Source organism: Melanotaenia boesemani, chromosome 13 (genome assembly GCF_017639745.1).
Source record: "Melanotaenia boesemani isolate fMelBoe1 chromosome 13, fMelBoe1.pri, whole genome shotgun sequence".
Taxonomy (NCBI): domain Eukaryota; kingdom Metazoa; phylum Chordata; class Actinopteri; order Atheriniformes; family Melanotaeniidae; genus Melanotaenia; species Melanotaenia boesemani.
Window position 1 is genome coordinate 18,599,651 of NC_055694.1, and position 20,942 is coordinate 18,620,592.

At 40.2% G+C, this 20,942-nt stretch overlaps 1 protein-coding gene across 7 annotated transcripts in view; it reads left to right on the forward strand.

The window, feature by feature from the left end:
- kif1b (kinesin family member 1B) overlaps positions 1 to 18,477 on the forward strand; it is a 53,643-nt gene extending 35,166 nt beyond the window's left edge. For 4 of the 7 annotated variants that reach the window (XM_042003916.1, XM_042003917.1, XM_042003918.1 and 1 more), the window contains 27 exons: positions 790 to 895; positions 1,688 to 1,836; positions 2,952 to 3,130; positions 3,981 to 4,118; positions 5,066 to 5,317; positions 6,615 to 6,733; positions 7,040 to 7,125; positions 7,416 to 7,545; positions 7,877 to 8,030; positions 8,193 to 8,283; positions 8,376 to 8,494; positions 8,617 to 8,672; positions 9,849 to 9,957; positions 10,188 to 10,254; positions 10,345 to 10,429; positions 10,758 to 10,863; positions 12,296 to 12,410; positions 12,504 to 12,637; positions 12,721 to 12,782; positions 12,892 to 13,037; positions 13,194 to 13,454; positions 13,554 to 13,625; positions 13,741 to 13,862; positions 13,983 to 14,135; positions 14,397 to 14,589; positions 15,026 to 15,144; positions 15,231 to 18,477. In XM_042003916.1, coding sequence (XP_041859850.1) covers positions 790 to 895; positions 1,688 to 1,836; positions 2,952 to 3,130; positions 3,981 to 4,118; positions 5,066 to 5,317; positions 6,615 to 6,733; positions 7,040 to 7,125; positions 7,416 to 7,545; positions 7,877 to 8,030; positions 8,193 to 8,283; positions 8,376 to 8,494; positions 8,617 to 8,672; positions 9,849 to 9,957; positions 10,188 to 10,254; positions 10,345 to 10,429; positions 10,758 to 10,863; positions 12,296 to 12,410; positions 12,504 to 12,637; positions 12,721 to 12,782; positions 12,892 to 13,037; positions 13,194 to 13,454; positions 13,554 to 13,625; positions 13,741 to 13,862; positions 13,983 to 14,135; positions 14,397 to 14,589; positions 15,026 to 15,144; positions 15,231 to 15,273 — 3,366 coding nt within the window. In that variant the 3' untranslated portion in view covers positions 15,274 to 18,477. The remainder of the gene's footprint in view (positions 1 to 789; positions 896 to 1,687; positions 1,837 to 2,951; positions 3,131 to 3,980; positions 4,119 to 5,065; positions 5,318 to 6,614; positions 6,734 to 7,039; positions 7,126 to 7,415; positions 7,546 to 7,876; positions 8,031 to 8,192; positions 8,284 to 8,375; positions 8,495 to 8,616; positions 8,673 to 9,848; positions 9,958 to 10,187; positions 10,255 to 10,344; positions 10,430 to 10,757; positions 10,864 to 12,295; positions 12,411 to 12,503; positions 12,638 to 12,720; positions 12,783 to 12,891; positions 13,038 to 13,193; positions 13,455 to 13,553; positions 13,626 to 13,740; positions 13,863 to 13,982; positions 14,136 to 14,396; positions 14,590 to 15,025; positions 15,145 to 15,230) is intronic. The other 3 variants (XM_042003920.1, XM_042003921.1, XM_042003922.1) reach the window with 1 other exon arrangement.
- The last annotated feature ends 2,465 nt before the right edge of the window (positions 18,478 to 20,942 follow it).

Sequence of the window (20,942 nt, forward strand, 5' to 3'; positions counted from 1 at the left end):
TTGGGTGAGGGGTAGTTGGTAGGATTTCAGCGGGGAGGAGGTCAGGGACAAATGAAGAGGCTGCATTGTCTTCCCAGAAGACTGAACAAACAGGATGAGGTCATCGGGACGGCAGCCTACTCTTCTCTGATGATGATGATGATGGCGCCCCTCATTGGATTACAGTTGACTCAGCTTCTATCAGCCCTTCACTTCTTCCACTGCAGCATTTTTTTTACTATGAAAATGTTGGTTTATTCATTCAGAAAGTGTTCTCCCAGAACAATTTGTCATGGATTTTGCTCTGACCCCTTTTTTTTTTTTTTTATTTAGTAAACATAAGCTCTTTTTTAAGTCTCATCAGTCATTTCTGCTATTTAGATCTTAGTTAGAACCGATATTTTGATTAGGACGGAGCAGATTTGATCATACTGTAAACAGTTTTTCCTCTGATTTCCAAGTAATGCATGCCTACACTGTTTATCTTTTGCAGCCTGTGTATATAAAATATAACAGCAGCTTTTGATGTTCAGACTTCTTAAATGTGTCTTGTTCTACATAATGTGTAACTGTCAGTTCATTCCCATGTTTGCATCATTCACTCATTAAGCAGCAGGCTTAATTTTGACTAGCGATGAAAGTCTTCAGTGCTCATCTTTCACAAGTAAAACTCCAGAGACATGCGTGGCAATCCTGACATCAGCCACAGTCTGTATCTGGGCTGAAATGTGGTTCTGATGGCTCACTGAGCTCGTCTGTCATTGCAGCTGATGGACAGCTGTCCGTGTTCTCCTGTCTGTTGATATCCAGGTTTATGAGAGCAAACTGCAGGAACTTCAGAAACAAGTGGAAACCCGCTCTCTGGTTGCAGAGACACCTGATGAGGAGGAGCTAGAGGAAGAGGAGGAGGAGGAAGGTGTGTATTATGAAGGCCTCGGTTTGAAAGACAATTCATTTACAGTGTAAACCACAAGTGTAATCTTTATAATTATGTTTTCTTCCACTTTTTGTGTCTAGAGCCTAAACTACTGGGATGTGTGTATAGCAATTTTTACATATTATACATATCATATCACATTCTTTCAAATAAAATGTATTAATAGTGCCACACTAATTGCCCATTAAAATATTAAACTAAACTAGTCCATGAATGTTACATTATCTAATTCCTTTCAAGTAAAACACACAACTAATTATCTGTAATGGTTTACTTGAAATTTAAAGGACCATACTTCCAGGTTTTCACTATTTAGCCCATAAAAATCATCTTTTAAAGTCAGGCAGCCGTTTTCTAGATACACCTTGGTGTCCATCATGCCATGGATAGATGATAGTTTCCTCAGTGGATAAACTACTCATGATTGTCTTGCACTTCATATTGAGTGAATGTAGTGGGATTCGATGCTCCCACGGAGCTCGGTGTCGAGTCAGTCTAAAGCTGTTTGAATATTGTACATGGCACACTTTTAATAAAAAAGCGGTGTGTTTTAGAACTTTTCAGTGCAGTCAGTCTTGACTTAATATGAAGAAGAACCAATATTCAACATGATTGTTGTGAAACTGAATTGATCTGTGGTGGAGTTGAAACAATTAAAACCGCTGGTATGGTCCTTTGGATTATAGCAAGTATTTTGCTTTGCGTGTTTGTCTTTTAACTTCTACTAAATGCATCGTTTTAATGTCACATCTGTCTTCTGTATTGCCTCAGTGCCGTGGACTCAGCATGAGTTTGAGCTGGCTCAGTGGGCCTTCAGGAAGTGGAGGTACCATCAGTTCACCTCCCTGCGTGACCAGCTGTGGGGGAACGCCGTCTACCTGAAGGAGGCCAACGCCATTAGTGTGGAGCTAAAGAAGAAAGTAAGTAAAATGATGCACCTGCTTTCCTGGGATAGTTATATATATGCTCAGCTCACTTTTATTTGTATAGCAAAAAATTCCCAACAAAATCATCTCAAGGAACTTTTTCAGTCCAATTCACAGTAACAAAATCATTCATATAAGCCAAATTAATGAAAAATAATTGCATCAAACCTTCTCTGTCAATTCAGTCACCCTTCCTGAGCACGCACATGGTGGTGGGTGACAGTGGAAAAGAAACAGGACACAACATGAAGTAAATATCTAGTTTATGTTGTTCTGCAAAGCCAATCCAGGTAGCTTTATTCTAAGAGTCCACCAAGCTTTGGACTGACCGATCCCTCCGTTCTCTAAATGCACAAATGGCTGTCAGTGAATGACTCTTACTGCAGTAATCCATCAGGTTTATGGGTATTTTACTGTGGTGGAGGTCGGCACATTGCATATGCTGCTGATCAGATTTCTAAGCACATGATGAAGCTTCAGGCCAGGGAGAGCATCACGAGGGAATATAGAAATGTCTGCTGATGTGAATGGGCATAATACTCTGCACAAGTTGTTAAATTTTATAGTTTTGTTAGTATTTGTCTTTTTTTTTTAAAAAAAAAAAAAAAAGCTTGTATATCCCCCAGAGTTTGTGTTGAATTTACATAAACCACACTGGCACTTTATTGTTGCATCAATTATTTTGTGTCAAACTGGATTCTCTGAAACAGCCTAAGCAACGAAACACGTGTAACTTTCCAGTCCACACAGTGTGAACTGCTCACAATGCAGTGTTTTAAATCATCCTGAATGCAGCATTGATTCATTGTCACACAGTCTAATTGAATTGGTTACAAATCAGAAGCTGGTGTGCTGTGGTTTACCTTCGCCATCAGGAACCAATGTGATGTACACTCTAGATGCTACATGATTGATCTTGTAGAAGGCTCATCTGTCACATGATATTTTTATCTTTAGGTTCCTATCTGTGTGATTTATATCCAGTCTTGTTAATTGGTGTAGCATTTTACCCCCAGAGGATGCTGGGAGGAGAGAAGCAGTCACTGTTTGATATTTCAACATGACATTTTAAAATGCTTTTTTTTTTCCAACCACCTCCCGTTCCTCAGGTGCAGTTTCAGTTCGTCCTGCTGACAGACACACTGTACTCTCCGCTGCCTCCTGAGCTCCTGTCACCAGAGCCGGAGAAGGAGCGTGACACCAGGCCTTTCCCTCGCACCGTGGTGGCCGTCGAGGTTCAGGACCTGAAGAACGGAGCTACACACTACTGGTCCCTTGAAAAACTCAAGTAATTCCTGTACCTCACCTGCATTTCTGCTCCTGGGTTTAGTTAGATTATTTATAGATATTAGGGCTGTTAGTCATTCCAGATATTTAACTGCAATTGATTGCATAAGTGTCCTGAGTTAACACACAATTAATTTAATTTTAACAGTAGATTTTGTTGTTAATACTCCTATAAGCAGTTATGCATCTGCAGTTATAGAATAAGGCACTTTAGTTAATTTACCCACCTGAGGTTGAAGGACTTTACACACACACACATCACACATACGCTCTGATACCATTCTAAGAGTCTCACTTTCATTTAGAAAAAAAAACAAAGTATAAACAGGAGTAAATATCCTGCAGTGCTCTAGCACCGTTTGCAACTTCTCTAGTTTATTAATATCAGCTGGTATTTGAGACACAACGTACTATGGTGGTAACCAAGTTCACATCTATAGTAGATAAAAATGATCTTAATCTTGTACAGAGAACCATCTTGCAGAGCTTTTAAGCTCACCTGTCCATGTAAAACACCCACTCTGTTTCCATTTCTGCTTCAGAACCACAACGGTATTTCTCCATCATTTTCTAAAAACTAAGCAGACAGCACGTGCGTTAATCACACGTTAAAAAGTAGCACCCTTAAAAGGAATTTGCGTTAAAACATCTTTAACGCCTTCATATATATATATATATATATATATATATATGTGTGTCTATATTATCAGTCTGCAAGATGTATATTGTCTCTCCTGATTATTTCTACTGTCTGCACATCTTGCAACATCTCTGCCTTCCAGCTATTCAGCAAATAGTATATTCTCATCCTCCTACCATTTATAGAAAGTGTACTCTGTCATCGTCTGCAGGCAGAGGCTGGAGCAGATGAGAGAGATGTACGACCGTGCAGGAGAAATGGCATCCACTCACCAGGAGGATGGCGAGGGCACTCTGACAGGAAATGACCCCTTTTACGACCGTTTCCACTGGTTTAAGCTTGTGGGGAGGTGTGTAATAAATATATACATTCATTCACATTTCAAACTCTCTAAATAGCCAGAGTGAAAGTGCTGGGTGTTGCCTGTTTGAATGGGTTTTGTTTTTGTAGCACATTATTGGAACATCAGTGCAACAGGCTTTTGATTTCAAAATGGAGCTATGATTTTTGTTGCTGTTGTTGTTTCCCCCCATTATCTTCACTTGTCATTAGAGGTTCATGTATCAGGGATATCATGTGTCTGGGTTCATGTTTTATCATTTGTGTCACCTTTGTTATTCATGTAAAAGTTTCAATACATTTTTATGTTAATTCTGTGATTTTATCTGCTTAAATGTCATATCAAAATACTTATTTTATTTTGCATCATATTTTGAGTTGTGTCTTCATGTCATCATAAATGTTATTTTATTTTATTTTATTTTATATCCCTTGCCTCATGTTGCCATCTCTGTAGTTGCCATTCTCATGTTAATATCCCCCATAATTCCCACAGAAGCTTGTTAACAACATGCTGGATTTGGATAATGAATGTGCAGCTTTTTATATTTCATCTTCTTTTGCCCAGCAAATATGAGGAATTCCATTTTAGTTTCCTATGGTCACGTTTCTACAAACCTCTGACACCTGCTATTAAATGCTTCCCTTTATGAAATGAATACTATTGCTCCATTAGCAGTAGTTTTTTTTAATAGCTTTCGTTTGATTTAACGAAACAAATTATTGCTTGTAATAACTGCTAGAAAATTTGCTGATGAGTTACCAGCTGCTGTATTTTTCATTCTTTTTTTTTTATTTGGTCCTTGAACCATCAAATAATTAGTGAGGAAAAATTCCACTGTGAAATATAACATTGATGCCTTGCAGAGCTGCAGTGTCCTGTTTTAACTTTTCTATTACCCCACTGTTACCTTTCCTTGGTTCTTGCCATTGTTCCCAAACTGCCATCCCTCCCAGCTCCCCCATCTTCCAAGGCTGCGTCAACGAGCACCTGGCTGACCGCACGCCCTCGCCCACCTTCTCCACCACCGACTCTGAGATAACAGAGTTGGCGGATGAGCGCCAGAGCGAGATGTCAGACTTTATAGACGATGAGGCATTTGTGGATGACACCAGCTCGGACGCTGGCACCGAGGAGGGCTCGGACATCTTCAGTGACGGCCAAGACCCCTTCTATGACCGCTCCCCCTGGTTCATCCTGGTGGGAAGGTTGGTGACCAACAGTGGTGTTGCCTCGTCCTCCACACACACGGGCTGGGACAGATGTTACTCAGTTAAAATCTTGACTAATCAGGAGCTGAGAAATGTTTGTAGATGCTATGATCATACCTCTTATTGATAATCAGTAAAAACCTCCCCCTCCCTTCTGTATTTGATATGATTAGTCATATTTTTGTACTCTGAGGTTGTCTCCTAATGAGCTACTTTTAATTTAGAGTCCTTAAAATTGAAAAGCCTGCATCTTTTTCTGTCCACGTTCTCCCAAAGCCATGTCTCACCACCACGATGCTGTCTGTATTAACTACCATCTGTGTGTGAGATGCCTGTTTACTGTGTACAAGCTGACTAAGTATTTGTCATTTCATGTTTGTTTTTTATGGTTTAAACCTTGGTTGTTTCATTTTTTTATTCTGTTGAAATCCATTTCTGTATTTAACCTTGTTTGTGTTAACATTGTATTTGAAATGTTTTGTAGTTTATATTTACTTACCAGCAGCTGACATCATTGATCATTGTCCAGATTAAATCATATCCAGCAGCCTCATTTAATATCACAGCACACAAATCGAGGATTTAGCCTCAGCACTGTAAACAAAACATCTTAGTAACAAAGACTGTGGGTGCGGGTTTCCAGACAGACAGATTCTGCAGTACTTTAGCTCACCTACCTGCGTCACTGTGACTTAGAAGGTTTCGCTGATTAATATCTCCCCTCCATCTCAGCCTTGACTCTGAGCACTGGATTAGTGTGATGGAGGGTTGGATGGATGGTGGAGGGGGGTGATGGAGAAAGCATAGGCCACTATGGGTGCCACAAAACAAATCAAACCCCACAAAATAAATAGTCACTGGGTGTGTGACACGACACAGTAAACCACTCCTTTACAACTATCTCTGCTGCATCTTTGTGATCAGCCATACAGGTCACGCAGTGAGAAAAATAATATCACAGGTTTTAGCTGCTGTTGATTTCAGTTCCCTGAGCATCTTTGTTTTTCTTTTTTTTTTTTTTTTTATTGGCTTTTGCTTGTCCCTTCTCGCAGATGTCACTAATATGTAATAGTATTGTCACTGACAAATGCTAAACAGTGAAAATAATTCTGCCTCTGGTAGATGTTTAAACCACTTGATGTCGTATTTACCAGTCTGTAAACACTGCTTTAACTGCATCCGGCAGATAACACAGCAGTTATAAACACGACGCCTGGATCTGAACACTGCTGCAGTCATTCCACGCTGCACCACAGTCAGGTTTTCACGTCTCTCTCCTCCTTTTTACTCTTAGAGCTTTTGTGTACCTGAGTAACCTGCTGTACCCTGTACCACTGGTTCATCGTGTTGCCATAGTAACAGAGAAGGGCGAGGTGCGAGGTTTCCTGCGCGTGGGGGTCCAGGCTATCGCTGGTGAGTAATTAAAGAGGTTCTTTAATGTCTAGAACTATTATAGCACAGATAGAATAGAATTTGGCACTTATTATGTGAGAGTATATGCATTTGGGCTATATTTGTGTTTTAAGTTTAGCTAAAAACAATATCTAGTATTATTTAAAAGCTGCATGGCAACATGTGGAAGGCCCCTTCTGATGACTGATCTGCCTGCAAATCAGATTCCTTTAGATCCTTTATGTATTCCTTTTCATGTGATTTGACTGTCTAAGTCAACTGTATCTGGGACAGATTCTGATAAAAGCAAATCTTGTTTCTTTGTAGCTGACGAAGAGGCTCCAGACTACGGGTCAGGAGTAAGACAGTCAGGGACCGCCAAGATTTCCTTTGATGATGAGTACTTCAAAAAGGTGAGCCCAAAGTCAGATAAAAGGAGTATAAATTTTAGAGATACACTTTTTTATGTGGGTGTGTGAGGGGAATAGGGAATGCAATATTTGGATTAATACATCAAATGAGTCGAAAGTAGATTCTTGGTGGTGTCTTAAATTGGTGTTTTTGGTTTTCTTTCTGCTTTTCTCAACCAATACTGCATAGTACACATCTATACATGTGGCTCTTTAGATAGTATATTTCCTCTCCCAGCTATATGCTAATGCTTTCCCTCCTGTCTCCTCTTGTGCTTTTTTTATCCACTCAGAATGATTTCTCCTCCACGGTAATGACCCGGTCTGGTTTGTCCCTGGAAGAGCTGCGCATTGTAGAGGGGCAGGGTCAGAGTTCAGAGGTCATCACACCCTCAGAAGAGCTCAACAGAATCAACGAAATGGGTACGGCTGCTAGACCTTGCTCTCTCTACTCGTAAATTTCAAACTCTCAGCCCAATGGGATTTACACCTGGCAGATGGTCCTGTTAGATGTAAAGTAGGTCTTAAAATATTTTGTTATGGAAATGAGACTTCTTTTTTTTTTTGCTCTATGAAGGAATCTGAGACAAGGCTAAATAATCACAAATCACAAGTTGTAAAATAAGCAAAAATAGCTGCAGGGTTTAGAAATTCACATACACATTGCAAAGTAGTCACAGCTGCAGTTGTTAAGAACACTAATGTTACTTTAATTAAGTTCCACTGACCTTCTCCTTTTGGCTTATTTTTCCAGACCTCAAACTGGGTAATCTTGCAGACACCAAGCTGAGTCATGGTGAGGGTCTGGCAGACCAGCTGGAGGTGGGCAGTATCTTTACCTTCCGTGTTACCGTTCTCCAGGCCAGCGGCATCACTCCAGAGTATGCTGACATCTTCTGTCAGTTCAAGTAAGTCTGCAATTATCGAACTCTTTTTTTCTTTAAATTAAACCAGCAGACAGTAATGAGAACAAAGATATGTAAGAGATATATCCTAGAAGGATGCTTCTTGTTATTGTGCTTAAAAAAATGAACATCACACACTGACACTCATCTGAATACTTCCCTAAGTTTCCTTCATCGTCACGATGAGGCATTTTCCACCGAGCCTCTGAAGAATGCTGGGAAAGGAGCCCCTCTGGGCTTTTACCATGTCCAGAATGTGAGTGCACACACACACACACTAATGTCAAGATGCACCAACTGTACTTTGTTACCATAAGCTGACAACTGCTTATTTTCTCTGTGGGGCAGATTTCAGTGGAGGTCACAGAATCTTTTATTGAGTACATAAAGAGCAAACCAATCGTGTTTGAGGTGTTTGGCCACTACCAGCAGCATCCCCTCCATCTTCATGGTCAGGACCTGATCAGGTTGGTGGGCTATAGAGATGCACTTCTAGTTTGTTTTTTATTTTGTTTCTAGGTTACTATGGATATAATATGTTTTTTAAATGCCTGTTTCCTCTAATTAAAATGATTTTTTTTCTTAACAGTCCTCCAACAACATCAAGGAAATACTATCCTATTCCCATGCCTCTGTCTAAGCCAGGTGAAAAATTCAATTACACTGCATACTATAAGAGCATTGAGCTCTGTCAGCATCATTTCAGCTTAATTTTGTGTGAATGTGTGTGTCACGCAGGCATGCCTCATATGTCCTTCTAATTTTTCCATTTCTCGCTTCCTTTGGATTTTTTTTCTCTCATTTAATCATTACTCTTCTCAATCTATAATCCTCTTAACCAACTCCTTCCTCCCTCCTCCGCATCTCTTTTTCTCACACATCTCCTCCAATCTTTCTCGCCATTTACACAATGCTGTACACCCAGACCATACCCGCAAGATCGAGTTAATCCGCTACCTCGTGAGCGGATATATGAACGATAAAGTGCTGGACACATTGTCTGAGCACGCCAACGCCCTTGCTTCCACTGCTGTTGCCAGTTTGGAGGATGAGGCTAACCAGCTCTCACACTTCCCCTTCCTCGCAGTGACCAGCGACCCTGTGCTAATTGTACCCAGACACCATGGTTGGTACAGTGGGTGCTGTAGTAGCTGACAAGTCAGGCATTAGATGTTCCTGTGGTACAGTGGATAGACTAGTGCTTTGCTCTTGTAGTTCTCTATGTCTGCAGTTGCTCTGCACAGTGTGTGCTGCACCTCACTGCAGGTGCATTTAGGTCCAGTCAGCTCAGTCCAACCTTCCCCTGTCGCTTAGAAACTAACCCACCTTCAGGTAGATTTGCCATGTTTGCAGAATCTAAATCTAAATTATAAAATTTGTAATAGTCATAGAGGATTACTGACGTAGCTTGGATAGATTGATTTAGCTCCATTCCAATTATAGCAGTTTTATGTGCATTAGAGATTAGCCTGTTTAACATCAGCATAATCCTGATGTAGCTCCAGGCAGCAGGGTGCCATGAGTGATGCTGTAATCTGTGAATTAGCTCTTCACAGCAACTCAGTACACAACATTTTTGTATTTTAAATGAACTGTTACTTCTAACCTATGTTTTCTGTGTAAATCCATTTGTTTTAAATATCTAATATCCTGTCTATGGTTCACTATACAGTCAGCACTATTTTTCCTCCACATGTCCATCCTCCATTTAGTAATCCAAATAGTGCAGTTAATATCTGTCTCTTGCTTTGATTCATCACCTCTAAAAATGATGTAAATTCTGATTTGATGATATTAAATTTTTGTGTGCTGATGTGTCAGTTCCAGCCACCAAGTTAAACACCATCACCAAGTCCAACCTGGGTCAGTGTGTCAGCAAGTACGACCTCCTGGTTTGGTTTGAAATCAGCGAGCTGGAACCCACTGGAGAGTAAGTGTCTACCTGTGAATCTTTCATTTAAAAATATGCAAGCAAGCAAATCAGACATCACTCTTACCCAGTAAAATTTAAACTATATGTAAGTGTAAACTAAATAAAATACCCCAAACATTTTTACTTTACCTACCTGCAGCAGTGAAATTCTCATTTACTCATATCGCCAATATACAGGTCTATGACTTTAAATATCCATACTGAGGATAACACAACTCTTTCCACAGGTACATCCCAGCTATAGTGGATCACAGTGGAGGACTGCCCTGTCATGGCACATACCTGCTGCACCAGGTACTTGAGTCAGATGAAACTTTATTTCTTTTGACTTTGAAGACAGTAAATTATTTCTGCAGGCTTAATCTCATGTTGTCTTGGCTACAGGGGATCCAGCGAAGGATCACAGTGACTCTCATACATGAGAAGGGCAGCGAGCTTCACTGGAAGGACGTTCGCGAGCTGGTTGTGGGTGAGCAGACATACCATAAGGATTACTGCCTCGCTACAGTAAACAGCAAGACAAAACACAAAAATACTGTTTCAGTGTAGCAGTGGGGGGGTATCTGGAGAGATACTTCTGTTTTGCCTCAAGCTGCTTCTCACTGTAAATTGCATGCATTTCACATTTTAGACATTGAGCTGCTGACACTCATCCAGAAAGGCTCAAGACACTGACAATATGGCTGCTAATGGATAAATTGGCTGTTGATCTCTGCTGACTGTGGTCCTTGTTATAGCCTTTGTGTTCAAAGAAAATTATAGTTCTAACCATATTGATGTGTTCTGTGTCTTATCAGGTCGTATCAGAAATAAGGCTGAAGTGGACGATAGTGCAGCTGATGCTGTCCTGTCTCTTAACATAATATCTGCCAAGAATATCAAGTCGTCCCATAACACTAACAGGTAGGAAAAATGCCAACTGAGAATTAGTTTGGCCCTGATTAACTGATACAAAAAAAACACTTTACACAACATTTTAAGGTGTAAATAGATGTATTTATTTTAGTACATTTCTTTCCGACATATTGTCACAATTATACAATTTATTTCAGTTATTCACACAAACATTATTTAGAACATAAAACGATGCATTATGATTTATTATAATTATTATGTTGTGTAGAAACTGTATCAGGGGAATATACATGCACGTGCTCCTGCTTTCATTTCTGAAGGCCAATCAGAATCAATGCATGACCATTTCCATTTTCACTTCTGTTAATTTTCTCCATTGTCTCTGTCGCCTGACTCTTTGTGCTTCTCTTTTTTTTTCTATGCACTCTTTCCTCTTGCTGCGGCTGGACTCGTGATTGTGCTCAGGCTTTCTATTGATAAGGATATTGATAGGTACCAGTGATTAGAGAACATAAGGCTTCTTCACTGAAGGACCTTTATGCTTCTTTATAGTCCTATAGAGTCTTAGAAATTAATTCTCTGCACTTTTTGTTTGAATTTGCTAGCATGTTGCACAAGATCTGCTTTTTTCCATCAACATTTAAGTTTTATTTTAAAATGTTAGTGGGCACGTAAAGGCAATCTTGTATGCAAATGCTACCCCTTCTTTGTATTTATTGTCAAAGTATATGGTCTTTGTAGCTCCAGTTCTACAGTAGTATGTTTATGTTTTGTGGCACCTTACTGCTTCCAAATGACTGCTTTCCTCTCACATGTTTTCCACTGTATGAGTCTTACCACAATAACAACCAAGGCCTATATCAGGGGTGCCCAAGTTCAGAATCAGATGTCATTCAGCTCTGCAGAGGCTTGGTAACAAACCAGTCATTCAATTCAGGTGTGTTGGAGAAGGGTTGCATCTAAAAGTTGCAGGATGGTAGATCTCGAGGACCGGACTTGGGCACCCCTGTCCTATATTATGAGGGATCAGTAGGGCAGTGCTGGTCTCAGCGTGTGACCAACAGCGCCCCCTGCTGCTGAAAGATGAGACCCTCACAAGCATCAGTATATTCATGTATTCCTTTTGTTTTATAAGCAGTCTGTACCTACTTATAAAGTAGTGGACTGAACATATAAACTTTTTATTCCTACTTTCCTTGTTTGTGCCTCTGGACACTCTGTGGCTCCTTTTCTGTCTTTGTGTCAAGGTTTTGCTAAGAATGAGGGCGACTTCAGTCACAGCACAGCTTGTCACTAATCTAATCTGTCAGATTTGTGTTTACGTCACCAACAGAATGATCCTCCTTTTAAGATATTTCACAAAAGTCGTCCCTGTTGTGTCCACACAGACCCCAAAACTCTAGTCGTTGTTTAGTCTTTATTGAAGATAAAACTACAAGGGTTAAGATGTCTGTATTTTTCTTTGGTTTTCCCCCGTCAGAACTTTCTATCGCTTTGAGGCAGTATGGGACAGCTCCCTGCACAACTCCCTCCTCCTAAACCGAGTAACTCCTTATGGAGAGAAGATCTACATGACCCTGTCTGCATATCTTGAGGTCTGTTCTGCTTCACTGTGTCATACTGGTTTGCATTGGGCTCAAAAGTTTATCTCTCTGAATGTCAGCTCACTCTGTGTCCTCTCTTCACAGCTGGACCATTGCATCCAGCCTGCCATTATTACTAAAGATATCTGCATGGTGTTCTACTCCCGAGACGCAAAGATTTCCCCTCCACGTTCTCTCAGGAACCTCTTTGGGAGTGGTTACTCCAAAACTCCTGACTGGTAAGGCTGCACCCTGCAGCACCTTGATCTGTTTTATTGCACTAACAATGTCTGTAATCACAACTTCCTCTGCGTCATTACAGCAACCGGGTAACTGGAATCTATGAGCTGAGTTTGTGCAAGATGTCCGACACTGGAAGCCCAGGTGAGCAAGGGGGGGAAAACGAATCAGAAAAAGTGTTTGAAAACAAATGGCAGGTTTATTAAGATTACTCTGAGAACATTTGAGAACAATAGTTTTTTCTCCTGAGCAGGGATGCAGCGGAGGAGGAGGAAGGTTCTGGATACATCAGTGGCTTATGTGCGTGGAGAGGAGAATCTGGCCGGCTGGAGGCCCAGAGGTGACAGCCTCATCCTGGAGCACCAATGGGAGCTGGAGAAAATGGAGCAGCTGCATGAGGTGGGACATCAGATTTCTTAGAACTTGTAAATCTTTCTGTACTTTAGCTCTCTTGCTTTACAAAAAGGTGAATAAAATGTACATCTATTTTTAAAAAGTAACTTATTAGAGCAGGAATTTATCTTATATCTAACCCCTTCCCTGTCCTTTGTTTAGGTGGAGAAGACCCGTCACCTCCTCTTGCTGAGGGAGAAGCTAGGAGAGGCGGCTCCAGTGGGATCAGTTCCTACCACCAAGTCCCTGAGCGAGTCTCTGTCTCCCAGCATGAGCTCTGGTACTCTCTCCACTTCCACCTCCATCTCCTCTCAGATCTCCAGCACCACTTTTGAAAGTGCCATCACACCCAGCGAGAGCAGCGGCTACGACTCCGCTGACATTGAGAGCCTGGTGGATCGTGAGAAGGAGCTGGCCACTAAGGTGAAAAGAATGGCTGTGTTAAGACACACAATCCTGCTGCAGAGCAGTCTGCTGCTACTCCTCCTCTTCTATGAACTGATCAGTCTTGTTGCCTTTCAGTGCCTGCAGCTCCTGACACATACCTTCAACAGTGAATATAACCAGGTGGTCAACAGCATCAGTGACTGCAAGGTGAGAAAGAGCAAGCGGAAATTAAACTACAAATCTCCCCTTTAGCTTCATTAAAAAGTGGAAAGCATCTCACTTCAACTCTCTATTTAATGTCTGCTTCTGTTTTTCTCCTCAGCTGTCTGACATCTCGCCCATCGGGCGTGACCCATCAGTGACCAGCTTCAGCAGCGCCACCCTCACCCCCTCCTCCACCTGCCCCTCTCTGTCTGACTCCCGCTGTGGTTCCTTAGACCAGAAGTACATCTGTTTCCTAAACATACACTGATACAAGATATTCTTTAACAAAACAAATGCATGAAATTTGAGCGCACTGACAGTTTAATAACCTTTATGATAACTTGAAACTTTGTCTCCAAGGACCCCAGAGAACTGCTCTCGTGCCTCTAGTCCCTCCTGCTCGGACTATGAGAACTTCCCAATGGTTCCCACTCTGGAAACGTCCTACCTTGCACGAGCTGGAAAGAACGAGTTCCTTAACTTGGTGCCTGATATTGAAGAAATGAGGCCGGGGTACGTACTGCTTTGCTAACTCTGTTGCTGTAATTTTGCTCTGTGTGCAGCAGTAAAATAAAGGTTTAGTCAGTATGAGTCATATCTTTCAGCCCAAGCACAAATAAATAATCCTGTTTTCTAACTCAAGCAGAAGGGATGGGAGTTGGCTGAACTTGGATGGTTTCAGCTGGATGCAAACTAACTTGGTCTGACTCATCTTCAGGAAAACAAGCTCCCCCTTAAAGCAAACCAAAAGTAACTGATTTCCTTTTATTTTAGGTCTGTTGTGTCCAAGAAAGGTTTCTTAAGCTTCATGGAGCCACGCTCTAATTCATGGGTGAAGCACTTTGTGGTTGTTCGTCGGCCTTATGTCTTCATCTACAACAGCGACAAGGACCCTGTGGAGCGAGGTGTCCTCAACCTCTCCACGGCACAGGTGGAATACAGCGAAGACCAGCAGGCCATGCTGAAGGTAAGGTTTCAGCTTGTATCAGGGTAATCAGCTCTTCCACAAAGCACACAGATGGTGTAGCATACATGTGTGGTTTTTCTTTTATATTTTCCTGTCTGAAATGTTCCCATTTCTTTAAGGCTCCTGCTATAAAAGTCCCACTCTGCTCTGATTGGTTTAAAATGATGAGTGCATAAGAGTCAGCCACCATGACACGTATTATGCAAATGTGATTTTGTGTTATTAAGTAAAAATGTAAAATTCAAGACTACAAACAAGATGTTTCTGGCAGTTCAGGCGCAGTGGTTAGAAATGCTGCTGCCGTTGTTTCTCTGCAGACCTCAAAAGGCTACATAGCATGCTAACGAATATGTTTTATAACCTCTCTGATGTGTGTGCTTAGTTCATCTGATAGATAGACGTGCTGCTTAATAAATATTTCATGCTTTCTTTTCAGACTCCCAACACGTTTGCTGTGTGCACGAAACATCGAGGAATTCTCCTTCAGGCCAACAACGAGAAAGACATGAACGACTGGCTGTATGCTTTTAATCCTCTGCTTGCAGGGACGATAAGGTAAACATACGCTTCACCTAACTTGCATTTTACCTTAAGCATGTCAAAAAAGTCATTTTCACCTCAACGCGACATGTCCCCTACAGATCTAAGCTGGCGAGGAGGCGCAGCGGCCTGACGAAGAACTGAGTGGAGAAAGCTACGGCTCCCACTCTTTCTGAACAGCCTTTGAACATACAAAGTGTGAACACTTGCTAATCATTGTGATTCTTGGCAGTTTTCTCTTGTACGTAGACTGTGGCTTAAGTCTTTTTTCATTCGACTAAAAATTTCGTTTCCAGAGAAATTTGCCTCCCCATTCCCTCCACCGACCCTCTGCCAACTTAGCTTCCCTTCTCTTCCACCCCTCAGCTTTTTGTGTTTCTATTTTTACGACAATGTTTGGGTCTAATTTCGTTTCGCTCCATTGTCATTCCTGAACTCCCTAACTAGTAGCATGTTGTAGTAGTCTACTTGTGTGTGCACGGCTCTTCAAAAACTAATTTTAAGTTTGCCAATCATCTGTAAAAAAAAAAAAAAAAAAGAAGTCTTCATCAGTGTTATTTGTCTCCCAAAACAAGTTTTATTTAATTTTTTCCTTCCATGTTTTTGATATTGAGCTCGCATGATAACTGCAGCATTGAAGACCGGGTTTGCTCTCTAAAAGAAAAACATGAAGCAAATCAGGAAACCTACAGTTAAAAATTACGAAGGGAACATCAACAAATAAGTCCAAATGTTGTTCTAGGTACTTCTCCGCTACATGAACTATTGCTGCTAAAAAAATTCATTGTTCCTTTTTTTAAATCTTAAAAGAAATTTGCATCAGGCTGCTGCATCGTTTCAAAGCAGCTCCCCTGAACTGTCTTTAAAACGTTCAAATCTAAAGTTTGACAAAAATCCTGTCGTGCTCAGTGAGACAAGATGGCAGCACTGGATCTCCACTGTCATCGCTGCGATGTTTAGACTCCCTCCCACTCCTCAGCCTCTGTACATACACCAACTTAAACCCCTGATAGTGCCAGTGTCAGTCAGTGCTTTTGTGTCAACATAAAAAAACAAACTGTGCTAACTGGATAAAACAAGCAAAAACCTATGATTTTGTATCTCTGCAGTGGAAACACAAGGAAGGGTTGTTCCTGCAGGAGTAAATATGTGTCCTTTTGCTATTTCATCTTAAGAAAAAAACAGGGTGTTAAGAAGATGAGGAGGAGGAATGAATTACTCTGCTAAATAAACCCCATTCTGGGATCAGTGTGATAGCTCCCATTTAAGGTATTCCTCTTAGCTCTACTAGCTTACTCTAACATGCTGAGCCTCAGAAATGTGTTATTGCACCATCACATGGATGTGATATTCTAAACGTAACATGGTGAGAAAAGAAGAAAAGGATGAAGTATTTTAGCCTCGACACCAGTAGTGAGCTGATAAAGCTGCTCAACTTGCAGGACAGATGAGGACATGACCCCCTCGCTGCATCACCAGCGTTAGGTAAAACCTCTAAAGCAAAGTGTGCTTACAGTTCAGCAGCATCACATGTTACTACTTCTTCATTTTCTATTTGTGTTCCTGAATTGAATCACCTTCATTTTCCTTTTTTTTTAAAATTTTTTTTAAAGTAACATTTTTTCTTGTATACTTTTAATCATTCTACTGTGATGTTTTTTTTTCTTTTTTTAATGAAAAATAACAGGGCTTTTTTTTTGTAACCAGCATCTATTGGTGTTTCAACTTGTTTTGCACATTAACTCATATCTATAGCAAGATGAAGGCAGATCAGACGGGATTATGTCCGAGCATCAGGAACAATGATACGAGCACCTATCGAGGCATCACTGGTTGATAGCTGTTACTCAAAGGGTTAACTAAAAAGATATATTAAAGGGATGACATATTGAAAAGCTTTTATTTCTGGTATTGATTATAGAAAATATTTGCTCTGCACATCATGTTTCAGCTGCTACATTTGGCTGCAGGTTAATTTGTGGCGCCTTTGTTTTAGACATGCTTAGAGTTGTGTTAGAAGCACAGATGGGCATTTTTTTAAAACTCTGGCCTACCAACCAGTAGTGTTCCCACTGTGTTTCTTTGAAAAGGACATGAGGGTGAAACAGAGGTGCCTGTTGAAAGTATTTATGTAATTGTTGATTAAAAAAAAGGTCTTGGATGCAATATGAGATATGCAGAAAATCACTGCCCTCAGGTCAGCCAACCTGCTGGTCACAGACACAAAAACCTGCTAGATTCTTGTTTTCTGAGTAAACTTTTGTCAAGAAAATAACAAAAAAGATCATATTAACAAAGCATCTATGCACTTATTAAGGCTCAAAGTGCAGCATACCTCACATGGACCTCAACAGGAAGATATACATATTTATATGAAGACATGTCAGAGCAAACATTTTCACTTGAGTGGCTGATTTCTAGACATATATTATTTTGGATTCTGTATTTATTATTTTCAATGTATATATTAGTTTGCAGCTTTTGCACATAATAAAATGTTCAACTAACTAATCAAATAAAGTCTGTGCGGTTTAGTTGTTCTGCTCATGTGAACCAAATGAAGGTGTGGCAGCCTCCTCTGGTCTGAACTGGGAGAGAGTTGAATGTACGATTTAAAATGTGTTTTTTCCCCATCATTAAAAAAAATGTTAAAAAAAAAGGGAAAAGAGACCTAAAATGTAACCCGCTGCACCTTTTCAGGAGAAGATGAGTTACATTAGTGCTTCCTCTTTATCAGAAAGTGGTATGAGTGATTTTAGGTCTGCGTTCGTATTGAAGAATATTGACTCATTGCTCATGCTGGCCAGCTGTCTGAAATTTAACAAAACATTGGATTTTATCTAATGTTATTTTTTTTCTAATATCAGGGAATCTAATAAAGTAGCTAGCGATAATTAAAATGACAGGACACTATTTATGTGGCGGTGTCCTTCACCTCAATGTTTTTGAGTTTTTTGGGTTTTTGTTTTTTTCCATCGATGCCTTTCAAAGCAAACTAATGATTTTTTTTCCATCTTCCCTTCTGACAATTAATAGTAGTCACCTGCGTTCGTTCCCTTTCAGATTAATTCATTCATTAAAAGAATAAAAGGACAAACCGTGACATTAACGCTGTACATTATTTGTCAGACTGGTTTCATTTTCATACTTATTTTGTAAATATCTGTGTTGTATGGAGCTCGAACTAAAATGTAAATATGTTTACTGTATTTGTAATAACTATAATCCATTCGCTGTATAGCATAGATGTGTCATGCAGATATCCTAATTCTGTGTATGGTAATCTTGCACCATTGAACTGTTTAGTGAATGAGGCAACAATAAAAGTGCAAACTGTGCATTAGCAGAACAAGTGATGTCTGTTTGTCCTCTTTTCTGCTCGGCTTCACTACTGCCCTCATGTTTTAGATATGAAACATGTTTAACCTTGAGGAAAAATAGTTAAATAAGTTCCTAAGTTTAAAAAATATATATATTATTTACCAGAGGTGCATTGATGGATGATCCTTAACTTCTACTTTTCTATTGATCTAGCAGAAATGAGTCTGTCACCTTCTCCATCCTTTATTTTAGTTAATCTCTACTGCTAAACGAAAGTAAACCTTGAAGCACAACAACTGCGTTATTCAAACTGACAAACTCTCCATGCTTGATAAGCTGCTCTGACATTAAACTGGTTTAAGTACAGTCGTCTCGTGATCTGCCACAATGTTCCAGCAATCAAAGAAATTATGTGCAGTTCAACATGCACACACACACACACAAAATTCTCTAAGGACATTATATTTGTGCTAGACTATTTCATGGGCTCAGGTCTAAAAGGGAGCTGGTGCATCATAACAAACCTCCAAAAACAGATGCCCTCACACACACACACACTTTGATAGGAAAATGTTCAACATGACCTCAGGATCAGCAGACTGAAGTCACATTGTGTCAACTGATGTCATGCTTTTAGGTGTACAGATTGGAAGAAATGCTTCATTTATTACTGTTGAGACAACCCTGTGTTAAGTGTGGATGAAAAAGAAAGTAAAGATTTGCAAATCATCTAAACCCTGTCCAAATAAAATATTGTATTTTGATTACATGCTCAGTGTAAACCTGCTCTCATCCACAAAGATCACTGGGCACCAACGGCAAATCTGCCAGTCCTGGTGTTCTCTGGAAAATGCCACTGGGCTGCACCATCATGATGTTGGGCTGTGAGCACAAGCCCCACTTCGGACCCTCATTCAACCCTCATGGAGTTTGAGCAGAAACATGCACATTAGTGGCTTGGCCAGTCATTTTGTAGAGCTCTGGCAGTGCTCCTCCTGTTCCTCCATGCACAATGGAGCCATTAGCAGTCCTGCTGCTGGGTTGTTGTCCTCCTATGGCCCCCCTCCACATCTCCTGGTATACTGGCCTGTCTCCTGGTACTGTCTCCACCTTGGAAACCTTTTGCCATAGAGCGCACTGATGTGCCATCCTGGATGAGCTGCACTACCTGAGCAACTTCTGTGGGTTGCAGACATGTTACTTCTAGTTGTGTGGGCACTAAGAAACTGCAAACATGACCAGAACAGATTAAGCCAGGGAAATGGTATGTGGCTACCACCTGTAGGGCCATTCCTTTACAGGGGTTGTCTTGCTAATTATCTATCATTTCTACATGTTGTCTGTTCCACTTGTATAAGAGCAGTTGAAACTGATTCACAATCAGTGTTACTGTCTAACCGGACAGAATGATATCCCAGAAGTGTGGCTGACTTTGAGTTACATGATAATAACTGTCCCCACCCCCCTTTTTTTCCTTTTTTTTTCCTTTGGCAGTGTTGTTTTGACAACATCAGTGCTCATTTTGAATTTGGCACATACAATACATTTAAAAATGTGAAAGGTCTTGGATGTTTAGTTTCCCATTTATGTTTTTATACACACTTCTGACCTCTGCACTGAAACCACCTGTTTGTTGTGAGCGAAGACTGACTTGGAAAAATCCTTCACTCACTACTGTCAGAGCTCCCCGAGGTGAAGGGTTTTCAATAGTTCCACAATTTCCTTAACTATGCTATTATTTATCTATTATAAATTGGCTTAAACTGATATGTCTGTAATGTGCCCTGAGATGTTATTGTTATGAAATGGTGCTACACAAATAAAACTGAATTTAATTTAGTATTGTCTTTTGATTTTATCCAAGCAGCCATCAGTGGTATTCAGTCATCAGCTTTACTAGATCAAAGTTAGTGCAAGATAAAAGAAATATTTGTACTAAGCAGAAGAGTGATTGCAGTTACTAATGCTGCCAACATGTAGCTCGGAAGATTTTTAAGTACATGAAATATAATAGTATGAAAAAAACACTGAGTGAGTGGAAAAACTAAAATGCTCAAAAAATCAAAAAATACCTTCTCAAATGTTTTGTTAAAGATTGACAGTGACTTCTTTGAATTTCTTCTTGATTGAAGCTGGAAATTCACAGTTTTTTTTTTATTTATTTATTTAATATATATATATATATATATATATATATATATATATATATATATATAGATATTTATTTATTTATTTTTTACTTTATTTTATTAAATTAATCATTCAATACAAAGTATATTTCTAAATTCCAAGTTCCCACTTACCTCGAATGCAGCATTACACAATTTTTTTGGTGGGCGTTGCTGACGCAACAAGAGTGACAACCATTCTGACCAATAAAAGAACCGATCCCTCTGCTCAGGGTTGTAAACCAATCAAAAATCGCAATTGACATCGCTTCACTCTTCTGGACGCTTTGTGATTGGCGAGTGTTGTACGTGGGCGTACGTAAG